This window comes from Boleophthalmus pectinirostris, unplaced genomic scaffold, assembly GCF_026225935.1.
Source record: "Boleophthalmus pectinirostris isolate CB_2022bp ecotype Guang Dong unplaced genomic scaffold, ASM2622593v1 HiC_scaffold_11, whole genome shotgun sequence".
Lineage (NCBI taxonomy): Eukaryota > Metazoa > Chordata > Actinopteri > Gobiiformes > Gobiidae > Boleophthalmus > Boleophthalmus pectinirostris.
In genome coordinates, this window is record NW_026570994.1 from 19585688 (window position 1) to 19606955 (window position 21268).

Sequence of the window (21268 nt, forward strand, 5' to 3'; positions counted from 1 at the left end):
CTAAACCAGGCACTAAATTAGAACTAAACCAGGGCTAAACCAGGACTAAACCAGGCACTAAACTCGAACTAAACCAGGGCTAAACCAGAACTAAACCAGGCACTAAACTAGAACTAAACCAGGGCTAAACCGGGACTAAACCAGGACTAAACCAGGACCTAAACCAGGCACTAAACTAGAACTAAACCCACACCTAAACCAGCGCCTAAACCAGAACTAAAAAGGACTAAACCAGGGCTAAACCAGGGCTAAACTAGAACTAAACCAATACCTAAACCAGGACTAAACCAGCCGTGTCTGAATCAGCCTCTTTAGGATCAACTATCGTTACATCCGTCGTCTCCGGTGATTTTTTTTTCCTTTCTTAATAATCAACCATTTTGTTTTGTTGCGGACGGACCGTGCTCGTCTCTGATTGGCTAATCCACCTGTCAATCACTCCCACCTGATTCACCATTGACTCACATCTTCATAAAATATTGAAGCAGTTTGTTTTCTGGTTTTCTTTCTTACCTCTTTTGTGCATGTTTTTCTAAGCTGAAATGTAAATCTTTAATTTTTTTTTACACACGTCGATTGTTTTTTCGAGTACCTTCTGTGCTGAGTCCGGGGCTGGAGGTAAAACTGGCCACATCGACGATCTTCACCGCAAACTGCTGCCCCGTGTCTCTGTTGATGCAGCGGCGCACCACACTGAACGGACCCCTGAACACACACACACACACACACGGACAGAGTTAGAGATGGAGAGTAAATACAACAAGGTCAAAACTGTGTGTACTTTGGGTTTATTGTATGAAGACTGCGGGGCTCAGAGACGGGGGTGAAAATGCCTTTTTACGAGATATTGACTTTTTGTGCAGTTTCGGTTCAAGTTTTAAACCCGGCCAGGAGGAGACGGAAATCTGAGCTGTTCGACTAATCCAAGAATTTCAGAACATGTTTGTAGAGGTCTGGACTACAGGGCTGTGTAGGTCTAAACCAGGACTAAACCAGGACTAAGCAAGGTCTAAACAAGGTCTAAACCAGGTCTAAACCAGGACTAAACAAGGTCTAAACCAGGACTAAACCTGGACTAAACCAGGACTAAACCAGGACTAAACCTGGACTAAACCAGGACTAAACCTGGACTAAACCTGGACTAAACCAGGACTAAACCAGGACTAAACAAGGTCTAAACAAGGTCTAAGCCAGGGCTAAACTAGGTCTAAACAAGAACTAAACCAGGACCTAAACCAGGACCTAAACCAGGCACTAAACTAGAACAAAACCAGGACTAAACCTGGATTAAACCAGGACTAAACCAGGACTAAACCTGGACTAAACCAGGACTAAACAAGGTCTAAACAAGGTCTAAACAAGGTCTAAGCCAGGGCTAAACTAGGTTTAAACAAGAACTAAACCAGGATCTAAACCAGGACCTAAACCAGGACTAAACCAGGGCTAAACCAGGCACTAAATCGGGCACTAAATCAGGACTAAACCAGCATAAAACTAGAACTAAACGAATACCTAAACCAGAGCCTGAACCAGAACTAAACCAGTTCTAAGACAGGACTAAATCAAGTCTACAACAGGACTAAACCAGGTCTAAACCAGGACTAAACCAGGTCTACACCAGGACTAAACCAGGAACTAAATCAGGACTAAACCAGGTCTACACCAGGACCTAAACCAGGACTAATCTAGGATTAAACCAGGGCTAAAATAGAACTAAACCAATACCGAAACCAGAGCCTAAACCAGGACTCAACCAGGACATATTCAGGACTTTTAAAGCAAGTACATATGAACTTTTCAATTAATAATAAAATAATAAAGAGCCTCATGTTTCAGAATATTTCAGAACAAGTTTGTAGAGATTTAAACTACAGGGTGAGCAGCTTTTACACAGAATAAAACCCCAAAGACTCAGGGACTTTAACTCTTAACGTGAACATTATAATATCTAAATAACTGCAGGATCCTGTCTTGGCCAAAACAGGTTACACAGACTTTAGAACACAATAGTTATTTTTCTAGCTGAGAATAATAATAAAAAAAAAAAAAAAAAAAAAACGTGTACTGAGTCGAGCAGTTCCACATTCGTACAGATTAAACGGAGCAGAGTAAAATCGTTTTCATGTGACTGGTGTTTCTCTCAGATCAATGAGGAGTTAGTAACGTAAACTACAATCAATATGAAAACCAATACAAGACCAAAACAACAACACCAGAGGTCATTATGAACTGAACCAGGACTGAACCAGGACTAAACCAGGACTGAACCAGGACTGAACCAGGACTGAACCAGGACTGAACCAGGACTAAACCAGGACTGAAACCAGGACTGAAACCAGGACTGAACCAGGACTAACCAGGACTAAACCAGGACTGAACCAGGACTGAACCAGGACTAAAACAGGACTAAACCAGGACTGAGGACTGAAACCAGGACTAAACCAGGACTAAAACTAAACCAGGACTAAACCAGGACTAAAACAGGACTAAACCAGGACTAAACCAGAAAAACAGGACTAAACCAGGACTTAAAGGACTAAACCAGGACTAAACCAGGACTAAACCAGGACTGAACCAGGACTGAACTAGGACTATACCAGGACTGAACCAGGACTAAACCAGGACTAAAGCAGGACTAAACCAGGACGAAACCAGGACTGAACCAGGACTGAACCAGGACTAAAACAGGACTGAACCAGGACTAAACCGGGACTAAACCAGGACTAAACAAGGACTAAACAAGGACTAAACCAGGACTAAGCTAGGACTGAACCAGGACTAAAAAAAAGGCTAAACCAGGACTAAACAAGGACTGAACCAGGACTAAAACAGGACTGAACCAGGACTAAACTAGGACTATACCAGGACTGAACCAGCACTGAACCAGGACTGAACTAGGACTATACCAGCACTGAACCAGGACTGAACTAGGACTATACCAGGACTGAACCAGGACTAAACCAGGACTAAACCAGAACTGAAACAGGACTATACCAGGACTGAACTAGGACTATACCAGGACTACACCAGGGGCAAAACCAGGACTGAACCAAGGGGCTAAACCAGGCCTAATCCAGGACTGAACTAGGACTTAATCAGGACTAAACCAGGACTAAACCAAGGCAGAATGAGGACTAAACCAGGACTAAACAAACGCTAAACCAGGACTAAACTAGAACTAAACCAGGAACTGAACCAGGCCTGAACAGTGATTAAATAAGAACTAACCCCGGACTGAAACAGGACTAAACCGGGACTAAACGGGGTCATTTACAGTGAGCTCGGGTGCAGCAGGTTAAATTACAGAGTTCACTTGAGCCCAAAGACTAAACACAGACTGAACGGGCTGTTAACGGGGATATTTGGGGAGAATGACGCAAAGAGAGACTAAAGCTGCTATTACACACACGGAGCTAAAACAAAACTCCAAAGAACAAATCTACACGAGGATTATTTACACACATACTGAAACAAATGTACACAGATCATTATGGATACGGAGAATTTGATCATTTTAATTGTATTATCGTAACTGTCGGCCTTAAATCTAAAATCACATTTGTTTTGGTCGATCTGCGGCCGATAAAACAAACACAAAGCTTCATTTTAAGACTTTAATATGAAGAAAAAGATGCACAAAATGTTACGAGACAGATCATTTATAGGTTTAAGAAAAAGTATCCTCCTTCAGAAGCTGTAATTCCAAAATGCACTGATTAAATGACACTAAACCAGGACTAAACCAGATCTAAACCAGATCTAAATCAGGTCTAAAATAGTTCTAAATCAGATCTAAATTAGGTCTAAACTAGCTCTAAACCAGGACTAAATCAGGTCTAAACCTGGACCTAAACCAGTTCTAAACCAGGTCTAAATCAGCTCTAAACCATTTCTAAACCAGGACTAAACCAGGTCTAAACCAGGTTATACCAGGATTAAACCAGGTCTCAAGCAGGATTGAACTAGGCCTAAACCAGGTCTATACCAGTATTAAATGAAGGACTAAACCAAGAACTAAACCAAGGACTAAACCAGACCTTAACCAGGTCTCGACCAGGACTAGACCAGACTAAATCAGGACTGAACCAGGGACTAAACCAGGGACTAGAGCTGGACTAAAAGAGGACTAAACTAGAGACTGCACCATCCAGAACCTGACCAGGACTAAACTAAGAGTAAACTAGTACTAGACCAGCACTGAACCAGGACTAAAACAGGACTGACCAGGATTCAACCGGGACTAGACCAGGACTAGACCAGGACAAGACCAGGACTGCAGGACAGATGTTTTTAGCACAGAGGTGATGTGGACGTGAGGAGACAGAGTCGTTGTTCTAAACCTGCTGCTGTGAAAACTCCACTTCACTGAACCATTTAGAGTCGACATGTAAACGACTTTATCAGAGAAGTGACAAGTTTATGAAACGAACTTTTGTCACATCGTCACTTTGAGTTTGAGATGTTTATCAGACGATCATATAAAAAATACAAAATCATCAACAGAATCATTTTGACATAAATTATTCATACATAAATTGCGCAGCCCAGTTCACATTTTGTACGTGTTTAATTTAATAATATTTTTGCTCTTAGGTTTAGTCCTGTCTGGTCCTGATTTAGACCTGGTTTAGATCTGGTTTAGACCTGGTTTAGACCTAATTTAGAACTGATTCAGGTCCTGGTTTAGACCTGGTTTAGTCCTGGTTTAGAGCTAGTTTAGTCCTGGTTTAGTTCTGGTTTAGTCCTGGTTCAGTACCTGGTTTAGACCTGGATTAGACCTGGTTTAGACCTGGTTTAGTCCTGGTTCAGTCCTGGTTCAGTCCTGGTTTAGTCCTGGTTTAGTCCTGGTTTAGTCCTGGTTTCAGTCCTGGTTCAGTCCTGGTTTAGTCAGTCCTGGTTCAGTCCTGGTTCAGTCCTAGTCCTGGTTCAGTCCTGGTTTCAGTCCTGGTTCAGTCCTGGTTCAGTCCTGGTTTAGTCCTGGTTCAGTCCTGGCTCAGTCCTTGGTTCAGTCCTGGTTCAGTCCTGGTTCAGTCCTGGTTCAGTCCTGGTTCAGTCCTTGGTTCAGTCCTGGTTCAGTCCTGGTTCAGTCCTGGTTCAGTCAGTCCTGGTTCAGTCCTGGTTCAGTCCTGGTTCAGTCCTTGGTTCAGTCCTGGTTCAGTCCTGGTTTAGTCCTGGTTCAGTCCTGGTTCAGTCCTGGTTCAGTCCTGGTTCAGTCAGTCCTGGTTCAGTCCTGGTTTAGTCCTGGTTCAGTCCTGGTTCAGTCCTGGTTTAGTCCTGGTTCAGTCCTGGTTCAGTCCTGGTTCAGTCCTTGTCCTGTTCAGTCCTGGTTCAGTCCTGGTTCAGTCCTTGGTTCAGTCCTGGTTCAGTCCTGGTTTAGTCCTGGTTTACAGTGACTTTCGTTGACTGTGTCTGTATCACGTTGGTGCTAAAATCACTAAAAGTGCCAAAACCATTTGCCTTCCACATCTGAATAAACAAAAACGTGTTATAAAAAAAAAAAAAAAAGGCGCGAAAGTGAAGAAAAACAACAGGGGAATCCAACCCCCAACCCCGCGACCTCTGACCTCTGCACAACAGCTGTGATCCTCATTAGAAATGAGAGATGTGACATTTGGAAACAAAACAGAAAAAACAAAATGAAAAACCGTGTGAAAAATGTGAACCTGGCAACAACCGATCATTACATTATGTGACAATTATTTTTTTTAAAAACAGGACTAAACCAGGACTAAACCAGGACTGAACCAGGACTAAACCAGGACTAAACCAGGACTGAACCAGGACTGAACCAGGACTAAACCAGGACTGAAACCAGGACTAAACAGGACTGAACCAGGACTGAACCAGGACTAAACCAGGACTGAACCAGGACTAAACCAGGACTGAACCAGGACTGAACCAGGTCTAAACCAGGACTGAACCAGGACTGAACCAGGAAAAAGGACTGAACCAGGACTAAACCAGGACTAAACTGAACCAGGACTAAACCAGGACTGAACCAGGACTGAACAAGGTCTAAACCAGGACTGAAACCAGGACTGAACCAGGACTAAACCAGGACTGAACCAGGACTAAACCAGGACTAAACCAGGACTGAACCAGGACTAAACCAGGACTGAACCAGGACCAAGACTGAACCAGGTCTAAACCAGGACTGAACCAGGACTAAACCAGGACTAAACCAGGACTGAACCAGGACTAAACCAGGACTGAACCAGGACTGAACCAGGTCTAAACCAGGACTAAACCAGGACTGACCAGGACTCAACCAGGACTAGACCATTACTAGACCAGGACTAAACCAGGACTAAATCAGGACTAAAACAGGACTAAACCAGAACTGAGCCAGGACTGAACCAGGACTAAATGAGGGACTAATCCAGGACTGTACCAGGACTAAACCAGGACTTTGGACCTATAAAAGTTACATGGTATAAATCATGTCTAAATTAAGACTAAACTAGGACTAAATGAAGAACTAAATGAGGGACTAATCCAGGACTGAATCAGGACTAAACCAAGACTAAGCCGAGACTAAACTAGGACTAAGCCAAGACTAAACCAGGACTAAACTAGGACTAAACCAGGACTAAACCAAAACTAAACCAGGACTAAACCAAAACTAAACCAGGACTAAACTAGGACTAAACCAGGACTAAACCAAAACTAAACCAGGACTAAACCAGGATTAAAACCATACTTAAAGTTGCATTGTGTAACTTTTCTGGTGGAGGTCTGCTGCCTGCTTGTCTCCATGGAGATATTTCTTGCTTTATCTTGCTTTTATTCCACAGTACTGCATTAAACTTTCATCAATTACACGTGTTCATGACTCAAAGATCTGACTTGTAACTTGGTCTGGTGGCATCAGCTGCTTGTTGCCATGGAGATATGCATGTTTAATACCATACTGTGGGACATTCCAGGCAAAACAAGAAAAAAAAACTCACATAGAACATATTGAACCAGGACTGAAGAGGAAATAAACAGAAATTGGCAAAACATAAACAGTTTTCCTGAAGCTCCCACCTCAGATCTTTCTTCTCCGCTTCCGTTGGAAAACACCGAACTTTATTCCTACCCAATATCCGTGACGTAAAACCTTTTTGGCCCTCTTTTGTCCCCATACTTTCACAGACATGTCAGACTTGGGGCGCGCTTCGTTTCATTATCCCAGCAGCTGTCGTGAGTGGGCTTTCACCGAACGCCCCCGCCGCTCCCTCTGGATCCTCACGAACCAGAGTGCCAATTTGTCGAGATGTTTCGGCTCCACTGCTCCGGGAAAATCCAACGCTACGACTGCCGCTTTAGAGACGCTATAATGTCCTACGCACGGGATTTTAAAAGCGGAAAAAAGGAACTCTGACTGAACTGAACCGGGGTTATAAATTTCTTAAAGATACAGCTGCCACGTTTACATGAGAGATTTAATTCCGAATAAAAATAAGTTGATTGTGAATAAAGCTTAATTCCGAAGTAAGTGGGTGGTTTATTCCGATTTTAAAGCAAAGTTAATTTATTAATCGATCATGTAAATATTTATTCTTCTTAAAAATAATCCTGGTCGTTCAGTGCGTGATCGTTGGGTCCGGATCCGGCTCCACCAGTCCTGTCTTCGGCTTTTCCTCCACGTCTCTTTGGATTTGTGAGCGGGATGTGGGAGTGGGCTGAGGCGGAGCAGCCGTCCACTCAGTTTCTCTTCCTTCTCCTTCTCCGACACAATTCCCTTCTCAGATGTAAAGCGCGATGAGAGAATTCTCCAGCTGCTGCGCAATTATCATCAGAACGACCGCGGGAAAAAGTTCGGATCGTGTTTGTGTCCGCGGCGTAACGACAAACCGAGACGACGGAAAAGCCGGTAGCAGCTGAAGTGTTTGTGTTTTCTTCCGGTCGACGTAAATTCGTTTGCGTCTCTGTCCAATCAGAACCCTTCCCCACCCCCAGACGTTGAATGGAATTAAATAAAGACGATTCGAAATTATTATTTCCATGTAATTCTAGGGATGTAACGATATCCAAATCTCTCGGTACGATATTATCACGATATACAACTCATGGCACGATATTTATGATATAATTGTAGATAATTGTAGAGTTTTTTTCCTTTTTAAAGACCTTGACAAGATTCTGGTGTGAATTATTTTAGTCATAATCCCACGAATTCAAGTAAAAAACATTTTTTCATGTCGTTGGCGCTGAAATGAATCATGGGATATGTAGTTCCCGATGTTTATAAGCTGTTGCTTCTATAAAACCATGAATTTAAGCAAAGAAACTTGTAATTCGATATTTTCTGAGACTTTTGACAATAGACGAGTTTCAGCTGACGTCATTGTTATTAAAAGCCCGCGTTGCTGCTGGGAAATATTTTGGTCGGAGGCAAGAAACAGGATAGCGGTCAAACACAGTGCGTAACCTCGCATATTTATCCCCGATAATGGGAAATTCCTGCTGCATTATCGGATGCACAAATAGAAGCACGGAAGAAGGAAAATGTCTTTTTCGTATTCTGAGTGAAAAGAACCGCTAACGGTGAATTAAACGGCTTTCAAACATTCGCAGAGCAAACGTAGAAGATCCTAACAAACTGTGGACTCCAACAAGTTCAACAACACATCGAGACTCTTGGAGGTTTTCATCTTTTCTGCTGTGAATGGCCCAGGAGTTTCCACCAAGTCATTGTGGATATCGCCCAAGTGAATATTTGTCCAGGTAGTTGGTGATTCTGACCAGAAATTTGGTTTGGTCCACCTTTTGTCGGGGTTGAAAAGGGTGATTTGTCGTCCGTCGATGTTTATGACCAATTTCTGGTCAAATGGTCTTGGGTCCTCTGCCGTTAGAGTGGATAAATAACCGGGATCAATACCCTTTACGTGCTTTCTCGCTCCGTCCGTCATGTTGAATGAGTTTTTCTCGCCGCCGACCAAAATAATTCCCAGCATGCAACGCACGCTTTTGTCAACAATGAAACTCGCCTGATATGATATCACGATATTTTGGTTATTGTTACATCCCTATTCAATTTCAAACTGTTTAATTCAGAACAATTAATTCGGAATTTAAAAAAAAAACATCATGTAAACGTGGCCAGTGTGTAACTTTCCGAAGTTAATGGAAATACAACGTTAAAATCAAACTTCAGAACATTCTCCATGGGGACAGGTACTGTGGAACAAAGTGGACTCGCCTCTTCACAGATCTGACCTGTAACATGGTCTGGTGGCATAAGTTTAATGCTACACAATGCCAAGTACTGCCAGAAAAGTTACACAGTACATCTTTAAAATAATGTGTGTGTTTAGTTCTTGCGTTAAAGATGCATCGTGTAAATTTTCTGCATGGAGATGTTTTTGCATTGTCTGGAATGTTTCACAGTATGGCTTTAAACCTTTATATGACAGGTTAGATCTGTGGAGAGGCGACCCCGCTCACAGTCAGAATGTTTGTTTTTCTAGGTATTTTTGAGCTTAAAAAAAAAAACACCTGTGAATGAATAAATGTAAAGTAGAGCTGTTTAATGTCACACTGTGGAGCATTTCAGGCAGAGCAATGACGTATCCATGGAAACAGAGCGACAGAGCGCCTGTAACATGGACCACGACGTGAAATTAGAATTATCAGAGTGTAAATGACGGCCCATGACTTTATTTCTCACAACAGTAACTGCTGTCTGAGGCTAAACGCTGAAACGCTGTGCAGAGCAGAAATCCTGACTCCAGAGAACAGAGTGTCTGTGTGTGTGTGTGTGTGTGTGTGTGTGTGTGTGTGTGTTGTGTGTGTGTGTGTGTGTGTGTGTGTGTGTGTGTGTGCGCGTGTGTGTGTGTGTGTGTGTAAGTGTCTGTGTGTGTGTGTCTGTGTGTGTGTGTGTGTGTGTGTGTGTGTGTGTGTGTGTGTGTGTGTGTGTGGTGTGTGTGTGTGTGTGCGTGTGCGTGTGCGTGTGTGTGTGTCTGTGTGTGTGTGTGTGTGTCTGTGTGTGTGTGTGTGTGTGTGCAGAGTTCACAATATGTCTAAGAGATATTTTAAAGATATATTGTACTTAAAAGTTTAAAGTAACTACACTTAAATGAGTCTTAAAGGTCCAATATTAAACAAAACAGACTCTTGTGAAGTTTAAACTCTGTTGTTAAAGTGTTATTACCTTTCAGTTTTAGTTGAGACCTGGTTTAGTCCCCTGATTTAGACCTAGTTCAGTTGTCCTGGTTTAGTCCTGGTGTAGTCCTGGTTCAACCTTTGTTAATTTCTGGTTTAGACCTAATTTAGACCTGGTTTAGCGCCTTATTCACTACTGTTTTAGACCTGGTTTAGACCTGCTTTAGACCTGGTTTAGACCTGGTTTAGACCTGGCTTAAACCTGGTTCAGCTCCTTGTTCAATTCTGTTTTAGACCTTTTTTCGACCTGTTTCAGATCTGTTTAGACCTGGTTTTAGACCTGGTTTAGACCTGGTTTGGACCTGGTTTAGCCGCTTGTTCAAGTCTGGTTTAGACCTGGTTCAGACCTGGTTTAGACCTAGTTCAGATCTGGTTTTAGACCTGGTTTAGCACCTTATTCACTGCTGGTTTAGACCTGGTTTAGACCTGGTTTAGTCCTGTTTCAGACCTGGTTAAACCTGATGTAGACCTGGTTTAGACCTGGTTTAGACCTGGTTTAAACCTGGTTTAGATCCATTTTAGACTTGTTTTAGACCTGGTTTAGACCTGGCTTAACGCCTTGTTAAGTCCTGGTTTAGTCCTGGTCCATTCTTGATTTTGTCCTTTTAATCTTTGTAAACAAACATTTTTTCCCTTATATAATCACATGAAACATTTACAAAACAAAATAAAAACACAACCCTTTTTTAACAACACAGTTTTATCCTGACCTTTGACCTTTCACCTGTGCACCGCCAAAGACCCGCCCCTTTAAACCGACACATTTTCCGGCTCGCTTCAAATCCTCCGCGGACCAAAACTTCCTCAGTCAAAACAAACCGTTCGCTCGTCCCACATTAATCTCTCGTTTATGCAAATGAGACAAAAACAGCTCTTTGAATATTTGCGTGAATTTGCATCGCGCCGGAATGTGGAGCGGAGACGGCCCCGGGACTCCGCCGCCGAACTGGGACTGGGCGCTTTTTGCTACACCGAGCAGAAAATAACACAAGTTTAGTAGAAAATATATTAGCTGAAGCGAACGCGGCGAGGTCGTGACGGGAAACAAGAAATTATACTGTTTATTTTTTGTTTTAGTTTTGGTTTTATTTGAGCTTTTGTGAGATTTAAAAAGGTCATTCATGTTCCATTTTAGAATGTGGTTTAAAGTATTTTAAAACTGTAACTTTTTGGGTCTAAACCAGGTCTAACCCAGAACTAAACCAGGTCTAACCCAGAACTAAACCAGGTCTAAACTAAAGCAGGCAAAGATCAAACTAGGACTGAACCAGGACTAGACCAGGACCACTGCATGAGGACTAAACAGAGACTAAAAAAAAGATCTACCCAGGACTAAATCAAGACTAAACCAGGTCTTAAAAAAAAAACAAAGTCTAAACTAGGCCTAAACCAGGACCAACCCAGGACTAAACCAGGTCTAAACTAAATCACATCTAAACCAGGACTAAACCAGAACTAAATTAGGACTAAATCAGGCCTAAAGCTGGTCTAAGCCAGGACTAAACCAGGTCTAAACTAAATCAAGGCTAAACCAGGCCTAAACCAGGACCAACCCATGACTAAACCAAGACTAAATCATGTCTAATCCAGGCTTAAACCAAGTCTAAACTAAATCAAGGCTAAACTAAATCAAGTCTAAACTCAGGACTAATCCAGAACTAAACTAGGACTAAACCATATCTAAACCAGGCCTAAACCAGCACCAACCCAGGACTAAACCAAGACTAAATCAAGTCTAAACCAGGACCAACCCAGGACCAAACCAAGACTAAAACATGTCTAAACCAGGTCTAAACTAAAACACAATTAAACCAAGCCTAAACCAGGACCATCTCAGGACTAAACCAGAACTAAACTAAGACTAAACCATGTCTAAACCAGGCCTAAAGCAGGTCAAACCCAGGACTAAACCAGGACAAACCCAGGAGGACAAACCCAGGCCCAAATCTAAACTAAACCCTTGTTATATTCTGTCATGGGTTTGTTGCAGTAGATCTGGTTCTGAACATATGGGCAGTGACAGGTCCGATAATGTGCGGTCTAATTGATCCCAGCAGGTTTGGTGTCTTGCCCAAAGGCATTTCTGCTCCGTGGAATCGAGCCAAAACTTCCAACCTACTCCCCGTATTTCATTTCATATTAAAAATGTCAAAAAGCAAAAAAAAGCTTGACAATTTTGAAAGGGACAGATCACATTTTTGGTTTCTAATATTCGTAAACGTTGAATTTTCGAAAACTAGATCGTCATTTTTCGCCGTTATCGATACAAAAAAAAAACGTAAATTATTCAACCAATTAAATGTGAAATAGGATTAATAAAACTCAGACAAAAGAGAAACGTGACAAAAGACTCGAGATAATTAATTAAACGTTGACGGAGATAAAAAATAAAATAAAAAACGCTGACAGGACAAAAGAGACGAGCAGCTTCATTACGGACGTTAATACAATATTTAACTCGGCCTCTCGGCGTCACCTGTTTCATTCAGACGAGTTGGAGTCAGATAAGGTTAATGCCACACTGCGGAACATTACACACAAGGTAAAGTAAACCGGGATCAAACTGAGGCCAAACCAGGATAAAATACAGACCAAATGAGGACTAAATGTGGATTAAAACAGAACTGAACCAGGACTGAAGCAGGACTAGACCAAAACTGAAGCAGGACTACACCAGGGACTAAACCAGGTCTAAAACAGCCCCAAACCAGGGACTAAACCAGGGACTAAAGCAGGTCTAAACCAGATCTAAACAAGCCCTAAATCAGGTCTAAACTAGGGACTAAACCAGGTCTAAACCAAGACTGAACCAGGACTAAACCAGGACTTATCCAGGATTAAACCAGAGTCTAAACCAGGACTGAAGCAGAACTAAACCAGGACTAAACCAGGACTGAACCAGGACTGAACCAGGACTGAAGCAGAACTAAACCAGGACTAAACCAGGACTGAACCAGGACTGAAGCAGAACTAAACCAGGACTAAATATGGACTAAACCAGGACTGAAGCAGAACTAAACCAGGACTGAAGCAGGACTGAACCAGGACTAAACCAAGACTGAACCAGGATTTATCCAGGATTAAACTAGAGTCTAAACCAGAGTCTAAATCAGGAGTGAAGCAGGACTAAACCAGGTCTAAAACAGCCCAAACCAGGGACTAAACCAGGGACTAAAGCAGGGACTAAAGCAGGTCTAAACCAGATCTAAACAAGCCCTAAATCAGGTCTAAACTAGGGACTAAACCAGGTCTAAACCAAGACTGAACCAGGACTAAACCAGGACTTATCCAGGATTAAACCAGAGTCTAAACCAGGACTGAAGCAGAACTAAACCAGGACTAAATACGGACTAAACCAGGACTGAAGCAGAACTAAACCAGGACTGAACCAGGACTAAACCAAGACTGAAACCAGGATTTAAACCAGGACTAAATATGGACTAAACCAGGACTAAACCAGAACCACTGCCGATGAGGACTAAACCAAGACTATCCCAAATCGACCCAGGACTAAATCAGGTCTAAACCAGGTCTAAAACAAGACAAAACCAGATCTAAACCAGGACCAAACCAGGACAAATACCTAAATAAATACCTACATAACACATTAAGATCATTTTTGTTTTATTTAATTTTTGTTTTAAGAAAATAAATCCTGTTTTCAGTCTCTGTCCAAACGTGTTCTGAAATTCTGATTCTTGTATTAGTTTGTCACAGATTTTCAGTCTTTTTGTCAAATCTTCTGGTTTAAATTGTGAACTATTATTAAAACTGAATCACACTTCCATTTTTCCAGCGCTAAGTTTTAAATCTCTCTTGTTTTGACTGAACTGGTCGAAGCAGTTACGCGCACAAAAGCTCAGAACAGAAGCCACACATTTGAAGCTCGTTCTGTGGCTCTTTGGTTTCGTGTGGTCTCCTGGTTTTTCGCCGGAGGGCCTCTGAGTCCATTCACTCTCGCTCGATTGATCCGGAGCCTCAAACTCTCAGGGAGACAAAGGTAAAACGATCCCACAGATACTGCACTGTCCTCTGCTGCGGTTTAGACCCGAAAAGAGACAGTTCCAGGGCAGGTTTTAAGACTTCTCAGGGACAAGAATGCAGATAATATCGACTTAAAGGGACCATGTTTCGCTACGATATTTTCTGATTTATGTTTCAATGTTGTTTCCTCGTCACAAACAGATCTGGAGTTTGTTTAGTTTCATTCACACGTTTAACCCACAAACTCTGCAGATTTAGGCGGAGTTCTTCTCTCAAAAAAAAAAAAAAAAAAAAAAAAACAACTCCAGGTCTGTTTTTAAGGAGAAAACAGGCCTGGTTTAGTCCTGGGTTAGTCCTGCTTTAGACCTGGTTTAGATATGGTTTAGTCCTAGTTTAGTTCTGGTTTAGACCTGTTTTAGGCCTGGTTTAGTCCTAGTCCTAGTTTAGTCCTGGATTAGTCCTGGTTTAGGCCTGGTTTAGACATGGTATAGTCCTAGTTTAGACCTGGTTTAGGCCTGGTTTCGACATGGTATAGTCCTAGTTTAGTCCTGTGTTAGTCCTGCCTTGTTAGTCCTGCTTTAGGCCTGGTTTAGACATGATTTAGTCCTAGTTTAGTTCTGGTTTAGTTCTGGTTTATTCCTGGTTTAGATGTCATTTAGTTTAGACCTGGTTTAGACATGATTTAGTCTTGGTTTAGTCCTGGTTTAGATGTGATTTAGTTTAGACCTGGTTTAGATGTGATTTAATCTTGGTTTAGTCCTGGGTTGGTCCTAGTTTAGACCTGTTTTGTCCTTTTTAGACCTGATTTAGTCCTGGGTAGGGCTGAGTATCATTTCGAAGTTGCAGATAAAATACATATCTCAATACAGTGAACTTTTGTTTCGATACGATATATTTCAAATCGATTCAATACGGCTGAATAAAAAAATAAAGACTAAATCATGTCTGTGTTACTCAAAGTCTTTGTTAAATCACTTCTTGTGCAAAGTTAATACCATTTTAATCATCAAAACAGTGAAAATGTCAAATGTGTCGCATAAACGAGTTTGCTTCATCTAAACAAACAACAAAACTGCAGCTCTGTAACAAAATAATTGAGTAAAATATATCAAAAAATACTCTTGGTGATATATCGATACAGCAGCCCTCGATATCAATACTGTATCATCACATTTAACGATACAATTTATCAATACTAGGGCTGTAACGATATCAAAGTCTAAAGATATGATGTCACAGTATGAACCTCATGATTAGGATGTAACGATATCCAAATCTCTCTGTACGATATTTTCACGATTGTCGATACGATATTTTGTGGAAGCTAAAGAACAAAACTGTGAATTTTTCCTCTTAAAGTGCCTTGACAAGACCTAATCCAAAGAACTAAGACTAAAAGTGTTAGAACTGTTATTTCTTCTTGTCGTCTGCACTGAAATGGAGCAAAGGATCATGGTCTATGTAGTTCCCTCTGTCTTTTTTTAGTTATTTCTGCACCGTAACTCTTAATTTAAGCAAAGAGACTTGTAATTTCATATATTTTGATGGTCCACAATATTATTGTGAGACTTTTGACAAAACGATATCACGATATTTCAGTTATCGTTACATGCCTAATCAATTTTCTTTAAGTATTTCAGTTTCTCAGGCTTTTATTTGTCACATTAATGTCACATGTGTTTGTAGAGCGACACAGTTAATCAAAGGTCTATTGTTTCTCCAAGAGCAGCCTGGACACTGGAATAATACACTTGATTGCATTGTTTTAAACCAAAGGTCCAATATTAATCTATTTTTTTTTCAGGTTTTTAATCATGTTTTAAATAAAAGTTCCAATATTAAGCTTTTAATATTTTTTTTAATCATGTTATAATGTCGTTTCCTCATCAAAAATAAACCTGGAGTTGTGTTTTGTTTCAGTGGTCCATTTCTGTTTAGTCCATCTCCCTCTCTAGAGCACACGTAACGCTTGGATCCACCTTGTGACATCATCGGGTGGTAATCCAGAAGTGCTCCTTTGCGTTTTTAAAGTCCGTTCACCTTCACTAGACTCGTTCTGGTCATTTTAGTTTAACTGAATTGTTGCAACTACCAAAAGAAAAAAGACATTGCAATTATTTAGGTAACATAATTTTCTTGCAAACTAGTGTTAAAGATGCATTGCGTAACTTTTCTGGTGGAGGGTCTGGTGGCAATAAAGCTTTCTATCGTCATGGAGACCAAACCGTGCCTGTTTGTCTTGGCATTTTTGAGGAATAAAACCACTTATAAATAGAACAAATGTAAAGTTAGAGCTGTTTAATGTCGCACTGTGGGACATTCCGGGCAGAGCAGCGTCGTTTCCATAGTAACAAGAAGGTTTCCAGACCGTACGAAACCCAAGTCGCCGCACTGTTCGGTTCTATCAATAAAACACGGTGTCAAAACGGGCGCTAAAGTTAATTTCTCATTCTGTTCCCGCGGCGACGACACAAAACAATAAAAACAGCCCCGAGTTTGTGAAGTGAAACCATCCATCAGTCAAAATGTCACAAAAAACACACTATTTAAATCAAACTCAAGGACTTATACAGTACTAACGGTAAGAGTAGTAGTGATAGATGTAGTAGTTTTGGTAGTAGCAGCCATAGTAGCAGTAGTAGAAGTTTTAGTGGTGGTAGTAGTAATAGTATAGTAGAAGTAGTTTTAGTTGTGGCAGTCGTAGTAGCAGTAGTAGTGGAAACAGTAGCAGTTGCGGTATCAGTAGTAGTAGTAGTAGTAGTAGTAGTAGTAGTAATAAAAACAGTAGTAGTAATAGAAGAAGTAGTTTTAGTAGTAGCAGTCGTAGAAGCAGTAGCAGTACTAGTAGTAGTAGAAGTAGTAGTAGTAGCAGTAGTAGAGGTAACAATAGCAGTAGTAGTAGTAGGAATAAAAACAGTAGTAGAAGTAGTAGTAGTAGAGTAGTAGTAGTAGTAGTAGTAGTAGTAGTAGTAGTAGTAGTAGTAGTAGTAGTAATAAAAACAGTAATAGTAGTAGTAGTAGTAATAGTAATATTAGTTGTAGTAGTAATAGTAGTTGTAGTAGTAAAAATAATTGTAGTAGTAGTAGTAATAGTAGTAGCAGTAATAGTAATAGTAGTAGTAATAGTAGTAGTAATAATAGTAGTAGTAGTAATAATAGTAGTAGTAATAATAGTAGTAGTAGTAGTAATAGTAGTAGTAGTAGTATAATAGTCATAGTAATAATAACCGTAACAGTAGTAGTAATTTTAGTAGTAGCAGTAGTAGTGGTAACAGCAGTAGCAGCAGTAGTAGTAGTAGTAGTAGTAGTAGTAGTAGCAGTAATATTAGTTGTAGTAGTAATAGTAGTAGTAGTAGTAGTAGTAGTAGTAGTAGTAGTAGTAGTAATAGTAGTAGTAGTAGTAGTAGTAGTAGTAATAGTAGTAGTAGTAGTAGTAGTAGTAGTAGTAGTAGTAGTAGTAGTAGTAGTAGTAGTAGTAGTAGTAGTAGTAGTAGTAGTAGTAGTAGTAGTAGTAGTAGTAGTAGTAGTAGTGATATTAATAATAACCATAACAGTAGTAGTAGTAGTTGTAATAATAACAGTAGCAGTAATAGAAGTAGTTTTAGTAGTACCAGTCATATTAGCAGTAGCAGTACTAGTAGTAGTAGCATAGTAGCAGTAATAGTAGTAGTAGTAGTAGTAGTAGTAGTAGTTAGTAGTAGTAGTAGTAGCAGTAGTAGCAGTAGTAGTAGTAGTAGTAGTAGTAGTAGTAGTAGTAGTAGTAGTAGTAGTAGTAGTAGTAGTAGTAGTAGTAGTAGTAGTAGTAGTAGCAGTAGTAGCAGTAGCAGTAGTAGTAGTAGTAGTAGTAGTAGTAGTAGTAGTAGTAGTAGTAGAAGTAGTAGTAGTAGTAGTAATAAACAGTCTTATTACATCAACTTATCCTCAGGTTTCAGAATGGTGGAAAATTAAGACCGTTGCTATAGTAACTAACCATTTAAAACTAAACACTGAAGCTTTTAAAAATGGTGAAAAGTCCTCAAAATGTCGCCTGGAACAGGAAGCTGAACGTCATGAATAAAACCGACCAGGATATGAGCTGAACAGATATTTTTTCCCTCGACCAACATTTGATACGAGTCTTTAACCCGGAGACACTGAAGGACGGGTCAAACGCAGACGAGACACGGGCCCAACCTCGACAATCAAATCAAACACTTCACTTTCCCCTAACAACAACAACAACAACAAAAACGTACTCAAGTTCAACCACTTCCGTCACACCTCAAATAGCACTTCCCTTTTGTGGTTTATTTTGTTCTAATCTAAATGTAGAACACAGAAAAGCAACAGCATATGTCACTTAAGAAAACCAAAAGTCCCTGGATTACAGACGTGTTCTTCTTCCGTGCTGAACGACTGAAATTTGAGCAGCAAAATGAGAATCAAATTAAAATTGTAATTAGGTAATATAATGTCCTCTTTGAGAACTAAATGTCCCTGCGTCTCCACGGGGTCGTATTCTGTGGAAAAGCTGCTAAGCCTGTTCTTTGTTTGTCCTCTTTTATGCCGCTTTTAGACCTGGTTTAGACCTGATTTAGTCCCTGGTTTACAGCTGGTTTAGTCCTAATTTAGATCTGGTTTAGGGCTGATTTAGGCCTGATTTAGACCTGGTTTAGTCCCTGGTTTAGCCCCTTGTTTAGGGCTGGTTTGGACCAGGTTTAGTCCCTGCTTTAGGGCTGATTAGGGGCTGTTTTAGACCTGGATTAGTCCCCGGTTTAGACCTGGTTTAGTCCTGGTTTAGGGCTGGTTCAAACTTGGTTTAGTCCCTGGTTTAGACCTGGTTTAGATCAGGTTTAGTCCCTGGTTTAGTCCCTGGTTTACACCTGATTTAGACCTGGTTTAGGGCTGGTTTAGATCTGTTTTAGACCTGCTTTAGTCCCTGGTTTAGGGCTGGTTTGGGGCTGTTATAGACCTGCTTTATACTTGGTTTAGACTTGGTTTAGTCCCTGCTTTAGTCCCTGATTTAGTCCCTAGTTGACTCCCTGGTTTAGACCTGGTTTAGTCCTGGTTTAGATCTGTTTTAGACCTGCTTTAGGGCTGGTTTGGGGCTGTTTTATACTTGGTTTAGACCTGGTTTAGTCCCTGGTTTAGTCTCTGATTTAGTCCCTAGTTGACTCCCTGGTTTAGACCTGGTTTAGTCCCTGGTTTAGGGCTGGTTTGGGGCTGATTTAGACCTGCTTTAGACTTAGTTTAGACCTGATTTAGTCCCTGGTTGACTCCCTGGTTTAGACCTGGTTTAGTCCTGGTTCTAGTCTTGTACAATACACAAATATTTAATAAGTAATACAATGTGTGTGCGTGTCAGATGCCCTCCCTGTGTCTCATTATTATTCTGTGTAAAAGCTGCTCACTCTGTAGTTTCGAACTCTACAAACGTGTTCTGAAATACACGGGATTCTTACATTACTTCATCAGTTCAGATTTCAGTCTTCTCTCAAATGTCAGCGCTCCCGGACCGGCATTGTGAATAAAACCACAATTTCATACACGTTTATTTATTAATAGAAGTTCTTATACATGTTACACCTGGCCTCGTTTGCACTTGTGGAGATATGTGAGCAGATTGGAACTCATCCAGGTGGCCTCATGTCACCTTTAGAGCTAAATTTAAGATACGACTCAAATTACAATTGCAATTACTACTGCTGTTACTACTGCTATTGTACTGCTGTAACTACTGCTGTTACTACTACTGTTACTACTACTACTGCTGTTACTACTACTGTTACTACTACTGCTGCTACTGTTATTATTACTATTACTACTACTGTTGTTACTACTACTGCTGTTACTACTGTTATTAGTACTATTACTAGTACTGTTGTTACTACTGTTACTACTGCTGTTACTACTGTTACTACTACTGCTGTTACTGCTGATGTTACTACTGTTACTACTGCTATTACTACTAATGTTACTACTGTTACTACTGCTATTGTACTGCTATTACTACTGCTGTTACTTCTGCCATTACTACTGATGTTACTACTATTACTGTTACTATTACTGTTACTACTGCTATTGTACTGCTGTTACTACTGCTGTTGTTTATGCTGTTACTACTGCTGTTACTATTGCTTCTGTACTTCTGTTACTACTGCTGTTACGACTACTATTACTACCACTGCTACTACTGTTGTTACTACTGTTACTATTACTGTTGCTACTTCAGCTGTTACTTCTGTTGTAACTACTGCATTACAACTGTATTATACAAATTTTCTCCAGTCTCCACAAAAACTAGCACGGAATTGGATATAATATGTTATCCATTCAGTTACATGTAATGTGTATTATAAAATTAGTTAATAAATCATGTCACTTTTGGTTATCTAAGTTTTTAAACCAATTTAATGGTCCTATATTACACAAAATTGACTGTTGTGGGGTTTAAGTCTTGTTGTAGTGTTATTTCCTCCTCAAAAACAGACCTGAAGTTGTGTTTCTGTTTTATTCATGTTTGATTAATCCTTTATTATTAGTCTGACTACATCCTCAATGCTCAAAAGGCTCTGTTCCACCTTGTGATGTCATGTAGTGGTAGTTTTCAAGTTAACAGCTCCTTTTTTTACTTTTCACTTTCTCTATTTTCACATGAGTGTTTAAGGTTTGAGAGAAGAACTCAACTGATAAATATGCAGGGCATGCGTCTGTTAAACATGTGTGAATTAAACAAAACACAACTCCAGGTCTGTTTGTGACGAGGAAACAACATTATAGATCAGAAAATAGTGTAAAATGGGCCCTTGGACTGGAAAATAACATGTGAAAAGATAATACTTGTGTTATAATCATGTAAGTACACTCTCAGAAGAAATATTTCACAATGTCATGACAATCTGTGTAACTTTATGGCTTCAATTGTACATGTTTCACCCAATTCTGCTCGACTGTCACTCCCTTTTTGATTTTCATGAATGGATTCAAATGAGATCAGGTGAATTTGGTGCATGTTTTGTGCTTACTTACTTCCCAATGACCTCGCATAGCTCGTAGACATCCTCAAACAGTACGTCGTCGTCTGCCATGGTGCAAAATTTAAGTCCTTTTTTGCAGAATTCCCCTTTAAAAAAAAACCGAATGTGTCTTTTTAGTT

At 40.4% G+C, this 21268-nt stretch overlaps 1 protein-coding gene across 4 annotated transcripts in view; it reads right to left on the reverse strand.

Moving 5' to 3' along the window:
* Positions 1–21268, reverse strand: part of LOC110161073 (peripheral plasma membrane protein CASK) — a 98717-nt gene that overhangs the window by 76490 nt on the left and 959 nt on the right. For all 4 annotated transcript variants that reach the window (XM_055165983.1, XM_055165997.1, XM_055166001.1 and 1 more), the window contains exons 2-3: positions 21142–21235; positions 593–705 (exon numbers count right to left, since the gene is read on the reverse strand). In XM_055165983.1, coding sequence (XP_055021958.1) covers positions 593–705; positions 21142–21200 — 172 coding nt within the window. In that variant the 5' untranslated portion in view covers positions 21201–21235. The remainder of the gene's footprint in view (positions 1–592; positions 706–21141; positions 21236–21268) is intronic.